Source organism: Mytilus californianus, unplaced genomic scaffold (assembly GCF_021869535.1).
Source record: "Mytilus californianus isolate M0D057914Y unplaced genomic scaffold, xbMytCali1.0.p SCAF_2, whole genome shotgun sequence".
In the NCBI taxonomy this organism is placed as follows: Eukaryota; Metazoa; Mollusca; class Bivalvia; order Mytilida; family Mytilidae; genus Mytilus; species Mytilus californianus.
In genome coordinates this window covers 137,914,115-137,925,173 of record NW_026262668.1, presented here as the reverse complement: position 1 = coordinate 137,925,173, position 11,059 = coordinate 137,914,115, and the positions used below count along the sequence as shown (strand labels likewise).

General features: G+C 34.5%; 1 protein-coding gene and 1 long non-coding RNA gene across 3 annotated transcripts; one reads left to right on the top strand and one right to left on the bottom strand.

Moving 5' to 3' along the window:
- The first annotated feature begins 213 nt into the window (after nt 1-213).
- LOC127731194 (uncharacterized) lies at nt 214-661 on the top strand. Of its 2 annotated transcripts, none has more exons than XR_007995550.1 (3): nt 214-341; nt 382-461; nt 582-661. It is a non-coding gene; the product is annotated as an uncharacterized LOC127731194 (long non-coding RNA). The 2 variants fall into 2 exon arrangements; XR_007995549.1 differs by having other exon boundaries at nt 502-597.
- Nucleotides 662-1,629: 968 nt separating this feature from the next.
- LOC127731193 (aquaporin-11-like) lies at nt 1,630-8,187 on the bottom strand. The gene is made up of 3 exons (XM_052240141.1): nt 8,020-8,187; nt 4,425-5,067; nt 1,630-2,845 (listed from the first exon to the last, which is right to left on the bottom strand). Exons 2-3 carry the CDS (start codon nt 5,065-5,067, stop codon nt 2,643-2,645), a joined length of 846 nt encoding a protein of 281 aa, XP_052096101.1. The 5' UTR covers nt 8,020-8,187; the 3' UTR covers nt 1,630-2,642.
- Between the last annotated feature and the right edge of the window lie 2,872 nt (nt 8,188-11,059).

The following is an 11,059-nucleotide window of genomic DNA, read 5'->3' as shown; positions in this document are numbered from 1 at the left end:
ACAGACACTTTTCTAAAGTCTAAGATTTTATCAGCTACTTTGAATTCTTTGTCTGAACATGTTAAAAGTTAACAAAGTTTTTGAAATGTAACTGTCTGGTTGTTGTTTCCTTGTCTTCTCTATTTCATATGTATAATTTGATGGTACACAAACTTCATTATGCTTTGGTTAACTATTTGTACTGATTGAGAAAACAAAATCAGAATATAACTTGAAACACAGATTTTTTTTATTGAACAATGTAATATAAAATCAACAATAAGGTTATATATATTAACAAGGTTTGCAAAATTCAAACAAGGTTTACACTATTTAACCAAGATTTACACATTTCAAACAAGGTTTACACTATTTAACCAAGAATTACACATTTCAAACAAGGTTTACACTATTTTACCAAGATTTACACATTTCAAACAAGGTTTACACTATTTAACCAAGATTTGCACATTTCAAACAAGGTTTACACTATTTAACCAAGATATACACATTTCAAACAAGGTTTACACTATTTAACCAAGATTTACACATTTCAAACAAGGTTTACACTATTTAACCAAAATTTGCACATTTCAAACAAGGTTTGCAATATTTAACCAAAATTTACACATTTCAAACAAGGTTTACACTATTTAACCAAGATTTGCACATTTCAAACAAGGTTTGCAATATTTACACATTTCAAACAAGGTTTACACTATTTAACCAAGATTTGCACATTTCAAACAAGGTTTGCACTTTTAAACAAGTCTTACATATATCAATTGCACCATCATGTATTGCTGTATTTTAAATGCTAGTTTTACCATCAATAATACGTCATATTATATGTTGTATATACAATGAGGACATCCACAGATATAATATATATGCAAAATATGATAAAAATCTATACAGATAATCTTGAATCGTTTTTTTGTTGTCAACAAATATTTAGACAAGCTTCAAGGAAAATCTGTAGGGAGATTAACTTTTAGAACAGACTATATCTATTGGCCAAGACATTTAACATATGGGTAAACATATACCAGGTTGACAAGTATATCTTAAAAGGGGACACCTGTGTTAAATTTCAATATTAATGAGCACCCAGACCTGGAAGAAGTGTTAAATGCTAACTGTTAATGAGCAACAGACCTGGAAGAAGTGTTAAATGCTAACTGTTAATGAGCAACAGACCTGGAAGAAGTGTTAAATGCTAACTGTTAAAAAGGCAAAAGACCTGGAAGAAGTGTTAAATGCTAACTGTTAATGAGCAACCAGACCTGGAAGAAGTGTTAAATGCTTACTATTAATGAGCAACAGACCTGGAAGAAGTGTTAAATGTTAACTATTAATGGACACCAAGGATGGGACAAGTGTCAAATGTCACTATTAATCAACAACCAAGCCTGGGACAAGTGTTAAATGTTAATTATTAGTGGATGCCCCAGGTCTTGGACAAGATTAATAAGGGATGGACAGGGGGTCCCTTACTCCAACATCCCTACCTTCCTACTTCTACTTTTCTTCCCCGTATTCCCACCTCCCTCCCCTTACCCCCAGACGATAATCGGTCAAAATTATTTCTCTAGGATTTCCCTATTTTTACTCCCCCCCTCTTCTTCCCATCCCATCACCACCGCTTCCCTCCCCTGACTCCCGTTTCCCTCCCCTGACTCCTGCTTCCCTCCTCTCATGCTCATGTTTCCTTAACTCTGTCATGGACCTACCATTTTTGGCTTGGGACAATAGTAAAATGTCGTTGCTGATGGCAGACGGTTTCTAATCTGGGACAAGTATAAAATGTTGCTATCAATGGGAATATCAAGTTTCTGGCCTTGACAAATATAAAGTTTTCTTATTATTAGACATCCTTGCCTATAAAAATTAAGTGTTAAATATCCCTATAAAGAACAAACAAATTTTATTAGAAGTGGCCCAAGACAATTAACAAGAGTAAAATTTGATTCCTCAACCTGTATTAGATAAACAGAGTAAGTTGCAAGTTGCGTATTCTTGTATTGTCAAATCAGACTGGCATCCTTATATTATTCGTATAAGCCATAACCACAGTGCTACGAAAGCTACTGATATTTTAGTGATAGCAGTACTGTCGGTTGAGAGTTTCCGCCTTGAAGGTCGCAAATGCAGTTTTACTGGCGACGCAAAGCGGAGACAGTTAAACAGATATTTGAGACTGTCAAATCCCAATTGACGGCGACAATTCTTCACCTATACAGAACTGTTATTCCTATTCTAATGAATTACGAAAAGAAAAGATATATAAGAGCTTGTAAAACTGTATAAATTTAAGATATTATAAAATTCCGCGAAACTTTATGAGTGATTTTGGCGTGATTTTGACATGACGTCACACAAATGAAAACTCCCAAACCGAAGGTTTATTCGTTACTTGTGCGAATCAGATTTGGATATAATCTCATTGAAACGTCATTTTTGAGGTAGGTTAAGTTTAATTTTCGATTCCATCAATTCAAAATGGTGGCCCAAGGCATGTCAGTTTTGGATTTGACGTCAAATGTTAGCCAATGAAAAAAATTGTTACATAAAAATTGATTTAGAATAAAGCACTGGAAAACAGGTAAGCAACCTCTTGTGTACTGGAAAGATAAACTTAGAAAACTCTGTAGATGGATTAATCATTTCTCCTTCTTTTCAGCATCTAACTTAGATTTCGTTACGTCGATATGTAATTTATTATCTAAGACAAGAGCCATATAACAACCAATGAATGGTCCAATCCAATACACTATAAAATGTTCCCATGCTGAGGTTCCTCTGCAACCAAACATATGACCAAACGCCATGGCTGGGTTAAAATACATTCCTGTTAAGTGCATTCCTAAATAAAAATAACAATTTGATACAATCAAGTTTCTAACTTAAAGCAGTGACAAAGTTTATTGCTATCGGGGATTTTAATTTTTTTTAGCAAAAATATAAACATCCACTTCATTTGAACTTTTGTGGATAGTTGTCTCATTGGCAATCATACCACATCTCCTTATTTTTATATGCGACCAAATCTATTACTTGGGTATAGTACTTTCCTTTCACATACATTCCTAAATAACAAAGAGATAACACGATGAAATAGTTTGCCTGCATACTTAATATTGATGTCCCGCGTATATACTTCATACATAGTGAAAGATGTTCTTTTGTACATCATACATAGTGGAAAATGTTCTTTTGTACATCATACATAGTGGAAAGATGTTCTTTTGTACATCATACATAGTGGAAAGATGTATTTTTGTACATCATACATAGTGGAAAGATGTTCTTTTGTACTTCATACATAGTGGAAAGATGTTCTTTTGTACATCATACATAGTGGAAAGATGTTCTTTTGTACATCATACATAGTGAAAAGATGTTCTTTTGTACATCATACATTGTGATAAGTAAGTCATTTAATTCTATTACTGAAGCAGTACCATTATAGGTCTTGTTCAATGTGACCAACACTTGAATTCCTGTATTTGTATGTATCAAATCGCACAGCCCCTCTTTGCACCCTTTCAAAGTTATATGTATTGATGCAAGAAGCACTGAAACAGCACTGATCTTTCGCTTTTCCCTTTGAGAACCAATTATACGTACACCTATTTGTTAATGTAACAGAAAAAACATGACCTAATAACAAAACAAAATTGATCTACGAACCATGAAAATAAGATCAGATGAACCTTGTCAGATATACATGCATTCTAAAGATTTATCATAGTTCACCAATTTCCTGAAAAGTAACTGAAAGTGTATCCCAATCAGGAGACTGAAACGTTGATCAATGAACTCTAAAAGTGAAGTCGTTACAGGGGTGGATCTAGGATTTTTGAAAGGGGGCATGATTCCACTAAAAGTGAAGAAATACTAGCGAGCGTAGCAGGGCGGAAAAAAAATTGGACAATTTTATGTTAAAAGTATATATTTTCCAATCAAAGGGGACATACGCCCTCTACGCCCCCTCCCCCAAGAGTCCATCACTGCTAGGTAAAACGGATATTAAATGACCGTATATGAAACGATTCTATTGACAAAACTTAAAGTATAACGGAGATATTTACTAAATCATTGAACAGCTGTTAAAGCATAGGATAAAAGTGGTGAAGTAAACAATTGTGATATACCAGTATATATATAACCCGAGTACTGGTATATAGAACCCGAGGTGTTAAGTGAACATGATATACGTGAAGGATAGTACTGATAGGATAGGCTACGTGTTATTATAATGTTATCTAAGTTTAAACTGTAATTCTTCTGCCGATGTGTTTGCTATTAGTTAAACAAGCAAAAAGCTTTAAGATAAGTGTGTTGATCGAGCAATGTACATAGGGAATTCTTGATCTGAAACGTTATGTGTAAATACATATTATACATATGCAAGTATTGTGTGTTGCAAAATAATAACTTACCCATGACAATCATGAATGCACCATTAGAACACTTCAGGACTTCGTCGATAAATGATTGTGGAATCAGGGTCTGCAAACCTAACCATGTGTCAATCAAAGTAGCTCCTAGCTCAATGGTCAGACCGATAGCCAAGGCAACGGATAGATCAGTATCACACACAGTTTCCAAGTACCGCTCACGGTGATCCTCTACAAGATCTAAAGACCAAACCATTCTAGCGAAATAGTAAGACGAGGCACCAGCTAAAGTCTGTACTAAAATTTTAGCAATAGCAGTTTTTGTGCTTATTTTAAATGTACACAAATCGTAGAACGATTTAACTGGATTCTCCGAAGCACCGAAATATGTTCTGTTTGCTACCAAACACTGGAGAACAACTGCAATGAATAACCATATGGCACCATAGTGCTTCATTATAAAGTTATTTTCGAAGAAGTAAGCACACATTTCCAAAGTGGCTGAAAAATCCGCAATGTATTGTTGGCACCACACAGGAGAGTACTGCTTGTTCAAAACACGGAGTATCACTCCCGTGCCCATGGTTACAATAAAATAAACCAAATTTCCTATAACTGGACTAAGAAAGTCTTCTAAATCCTGAGATTCTCCCATAGTCAGTTGCCATAGAGCCCGCCAAGCCATCTACAACGAGTACAATTATCTGCAATTACTTAGTTATATTAAGTTTAGAAGTGATCCATTATTCCAATATTATTATAAATACGAATCATGACACCTTTCTGATCATTTCACAACCCTTATTGATTCTAAATAGTCTCATTTTTCTTTGTTTGTTTTTGGTTTAGATAAGTGTCGAAGAAGACATCTAATAATCTCCGTTGGATTCATTCATTTTTATTTTTTGGTGAATGAATTTATGTAATTATAAGAACTACTAGTCTGATTTTTGTCGAGCCTTCGAATTTTGTCGAAAAAGCGAGATATAGCGATCCTACATTCCGTCGGCGTCGGCGTCGTCGTCGTCGTCGTCGGCTGCGTCCACAAATATTCACTCTGGTTAAAGTTTTTGAAATTTGAATAACTTTCTTAAACTATCCTGGATTTCTACCAAACTTGGACAGAAGCTTGTTTATGATCATAAGATAGTATCCAGAAGTAAATTTTGTAAAAAAAAAATCCTGTTTTTCTGTATTTTACTTATAAATGGACTTAGTTTTTCTGCCAGGAAACATTACATTCACTCTCTGGTTAAAGTTTTTGAAATTTGAATAACTTTCTTAAACTATCCTGGATTTCTACCAAACTTGGACAGAAGCTTGTTTATGATCATAAGATAGTATCCAGAAGTAAATTTTGTAAAAAAAAAATCCTGTTTTTCTGTATTTTACTTATAAATGGACTTAGTTTTTCTGCCAGGAAACATTACATTCACTCTGTGGTTAAAGTTTTTAAAATTTTAATAACTTTCTTAAACTATCCTGGATTTGTACCAAACATGGACAGAAGTTTTTTTATGATCTAAAGCTAGTATCTAGAAGGAAATTTTATTTAAAATTTTGTACTTGTTTATCCATATTTTACTTATAACATGTATAAATGGACTTAGTTTTTCTTCCAGTTAACATTACATACAGTCTGCAGTTAAATTTTTTAAAACATTTATTAGATTCATAAACTATCCTGGATTTTTACCAAACTTGGACAGAAGCTTCTTACAATAAAAAAATTGTATCGAGAGGAATATTTTTATTACATTTTTTCCTCATCTCATTTTTGTTGAGCCTGCGATTAACAGCAAAAGTAGGTGAGACACTGGGTTCCGCGGAACCATTACAATTTTTTTTACATTAGCAACACGACTAGTGAAACTGGAACTCTTTTATGTGAACAATAAAACTATGCCCCAAACACCTGTTTTCAATCCGGATTTCGACAGGGTTTGTTGTGTTTCGTGGACTGTGGACTGCTTTTTGTCAGTTGGCCACGATGTTGCCTGCCTTTACTCGGCTTATTATATTTGTTCGTCCCTTTGGTATAGCTTTTTATAAGGATTGAGAGTATTGAATACTGCATTCGCAGATAAAATCGCCAATTTCTATATATTTGAAAAAGCAAAGTCAGTCAAAATTTTGTAGTTAACTACATTTGTTTGTATTTTCATAGAGTGAAGCGTTTGCAAGTCTTTTTCATTTTGACTTTGACTCGTTCTAATAACGAATTGTTAACGCTAAATAGGCAACAAGTTTCAACAAAATCAGTATTATAATCAAATGCATGCACTTATATTAATTATACCAATATAAGAATCACCTTGTCCGTCTGTCTGTCTGTCAGGTTTAGGTTGAACTTAGATAGATCAAACTTAGTATGCATATGCATCACGGGACGGGTGCGTGTCATATATCAAAATCAGGTCACTCTGACCTTTACTGACATTTGACCCTTGTAAATCCTTGTCTGGCTCATAACTATATATAATGTACCAGCGGAAAACTTAGGTTAACCAAACTTGGTATGCAGTTGCATCATGGGCCTCGGGGGGGGGGGGGGGGGGGGGGGGGTGGGGAGTCATATACTAAAGTCCGGTCACTCTGACGTTTATTTGACCTTTGACTCCTACCACAGTGAAATATTGCCTGCGCATAACTTTTGTACAATGATCTGCTGATGCACTATTGGTTGTGTGTGTGTGTCATACACCATAGTTCCCTCAACCATTGACCCTATGATAGTTATTTGTGTCCGGGGTATAACAGTGTTCTCTTGAGATGAAATGAATGACTGAAAGCCAACAATATCGAAGTGTCAATGTCTCTGTACTGAATTTCACAGAAGCAACTAAAATGAATGGACGGGGGTATTAGTTCCCCTATGCTAACAGCTTTAATTTATTTTGGAACCGCTAGGTACGTTTCATTAATAATTGCAAACGCTTCAGGGAACGACCATATTTAACTTCAAGGGGGGGGGGGGTGTTCTTAAAAAAATATTCTGATTTATAATATATATATTAAATTCAAAATAATTTGATTGATAGCGTTATAAAACTAAATAAAATTGTTCTGACTCAAACAAAAAACCATAACCCCCCACCCCCCTTTTGAAGTTAAATGGTTGCTCCCTTACTATAAAAATACCATCGAATACAAGATAAACGACAGAGTATTGATAGCTTTGCTATATTAAATATAGCAATTTTTGTATTTTATTTGAAAATGCAATAAAAAAACTTTCGAACATTACAGTAAGCCATATTCCTACTGTAGGTCCGTAAACTTTTTGTCATGGACGAGTCACGGTCTAGTCGCTGACCTCTAGCTCGACTTTTTTTTATAGTTTTGTTGAGTTGCTATGTCAATGCCGTTTAATATTACGTTTCTTAAGTATGCGTGTGTGTTTATGATGGAGATTCATGACCTACGATGACAAGTATTTGTACATGAATAATTATATTATAAAATAATTAATTTATCTATATATAACCACCTACCATTTAACTGGTTTGAATGAATAAAGAATGTTGACATTGAGCGTGAAGGTCAGCAACAGGAATTATTGCTTTATCAATATCTCGAAACTGCTATCTTGTTATTAAATATTGATATATATCTAACTGCTTATTGATTAACATACCTCTGAAACTGGAATGTCCAAACAAAAAAATCCGGATGTTTACAAAGTTTCCGCTTGAAAGATGACAGTTTCCTTTCTTATGGAAAACATTAAATTATACACAAAGTTATAACTGTTATTCTATCTATTGATAAATACATGTGCACATAATCATGGTAATTGGTCGTTCAGTACAGATTTATCTGTCTAGTGAGTAGTTACAAATGTAAATATATTAGATACATATACTCTGAGGGCGTTAGTCCTTTAGGATGTATCCGAAGGTGGTTCTAATTTACACAATGATTTTATGATCCATGCATAATTAAGCTTTCAATATTTAAAAAGGTGGTCTTCATAATATTTTAGGTTACAGCGTGATATATGCAGAATATCCAATAATATTTAAGGCAAAATTGCCGTAGACTACTTTCTGCTGCACAGTAAACCGTTTTTTAATGCTCTCAACATTTTATGGTATATTTTTTTTGGTTTTCCAAAGTTAAGAGGCTCAGGTTCTGATGAAATTTTTCGAGAAACACATGTTAATCATATGTAAATCGACATCATTCGTTTGTATCACTTCCTCTGTGTCGTTAATACTGTTGGCGGACTACAGTCAGTTCCCAGAGCTAACCATCCACCAAGTAGACAGTGCTTCTATACTGGCATAATCTAAATGATTTGACTGTAGCTTTTCAGTTTTTGAATACTAGTATAATGTGATCCTACTTTTAAAAACTAAAGTTGCAACTTTTTTATGCAAATTTGACCTTAGCTGATTTTTGCTGTTTTGATGAGGTCCATTTTGGTGCTTATGCTTTCGATTGTAGCCATGCCAGGTATCTGATGAATGTTAATCCAGAAACACATGTCATTTACATAGAAAAGGTTGGCATTTAATTACATTAGAAGAATACGACCACGACCAGGTCACATGAAGATTTCATATGAATCTAGACTCATAAGACAGAAGCATCATACAGAGATAACTACTCATAACACCTCGGTTATACGCTAACTCATAACACATCGGTTATACGCTAACTCATAATACATCGGTTATACGCTAACTCATAATACATCGGTTATACGCTAACTCATAACACATCGGTTATACGCTAATATACTCAATTTTCTCTAATGGAAAAAAATATACTCCCAAAAGCACTTTTTGTTGTTCTTTTCTTCATGATTATTTGTAGTTCAATTTCAAACCCGATGATGAGGTACTTCCCATGCATACACTTACTGGTAAGAATGAACCACCGAGATGATCTGTGATCATGACAGATGAATTTGAAATAATCTAAGGGGACAGAAAGTTACTCTCATTGTAGTGCAATTATTTATTTATAAGACAATATTGCATGAATATTCTAATTTTTCATGCTCCACTTTTTCTAACATTTTTGGGGTTGGGGTATTTATTTCCAATTTGGCTTTTGGAAAGGTCTTTTATGTTTGCAAGTTGCAATGTCAGGTTATTTATCTTCAAAATTATCTTGCCTCCTTCCCCACAAATTATAAAAGAGAGGCGACAGATACCAAAGGGACATTCAAATCCATAAGTCGAAAATATACTGACAACGCCATGGCCTAAAAAGAAAAAGACCAACAGACAAACAGACAAACAGACAAACAGACAAACAACAGCACATAAAACACAACATCTAAAGACTGAGCAACACGAACCCCACCAAAAACTGGGGGTGATTTCAGGTGCTCCGAAAGGGTAAGCAGATCCTGCTCCAAATGAGGCACCCGTCGTGTTGCTCATTTTAGTACAAACCCGGTAATAAGTCTAAATCGGTAGGTCACATTCGGGGAAATGGGGACGGGATTGTAGTTACGACATTTGGAACATATCCGCTGTCATCTGTGAAACGGATATTTCATAACGGTCAACCAGCTCGCGATGGCGTCTGTAAAATTTACGAAGGGATGATTTCAACTTCACCACTTGGAACTCTTGGTTTAATAGCTTCCTTGTGAGCAACAACCCTCTATCAAAGAAATCATGATAGGAAATACAAGCCCTAGAATATCGTATTAACTCAGAGATATATACTCCGTATGCAGGCGCTGCTGGAATGTTGCTACATAGAAATGGAAAGTTCACAATTGGGAAGCTGAAATCATCTCTTATTTTGTTTTCAGTCGACCCTCACTGTCAATTTAATTCTAGATGTTAGTCAAGATATGAGGCAGACTTAACTGTATCTGTTGTATCCTTTATCTCAAGTTCGATGGGATAGTTGCGTTCAACATAGTCACCAAATTTTGAATTATTTAGTGATAAAACATCATCTATATAGCGGAAAGTAAAGTTAAAGGATACTGCCAACTTCTTTTCTTTCTTCCTAAGAAGTTTCTGTTTGAAGTCAGCCTCATATGAATAAAATGAACAAGTCGGCAAGAAGAGGGGCACAGTTAGTTCCCATGGGAATGCCGATTGTTTTTTGAAAAACACGTCCTCCAAACGTAAATGGTCGAACCCTTATGTAACTTTCAAAATGTATTTTTGAATGTTACAAAAGATCTCATTTATAGTTGTCAAAAAGGGACCAATCAGACGTTACAACACAAATAATGCACAACTACGTAGTCATATCTTTGTTATTTTTAAGGAAAGGTAGCAAAAAGAAATTAATTCGTATCAATAGTAATATCACAACTATTTCTATGTGAAATTTGTAGTATTTTGGTCTGATTAAAGGAACATTTAAAAACCTCTTTATGGTCAATTTTAGCCCTTCGTGAACCGCCTCCTTTGGACGAACATAGCACCTTCAAACCTCACATACCAGATAATGTCGGTTGTAAAAGTGTACAACTTAACGAACTATTATAATAAATTTATTAAATGAAGCTTTTTAAATTTTAAGATTTCGAAATAATGCTTGTCTATTTTGTATGGTACAAAACGTAAAAATTAGAGGCTCTGAAGAGCCTGTGTCGCTAACCTAGGTCTATGTGTATTTAATTTAACAATGGACAATTGCCAACATTGTAGACTAGAATATAATTCATGACAAAAATCTCTTCGCTATTGATCTTG

What these genes read in the sequence shown, in the direction of transcription:
- LOC127731193 (XM_052240141.1), bottom strand. Translation starts at nt 5,067, where the DNA reads ATGGCTTGGCGGGCTCTATGGCAACTGACTATGGGAGAATCTCAGGAT. An exon ending in TGCATTCATGATTGTCATGG is followed by an intron (nt 2,846 to 4,424) that starts GTAAGTTATTAT and finishes ATTTTTATTTAG; the next exon opens with GAATGCACTTAACAGGAATG.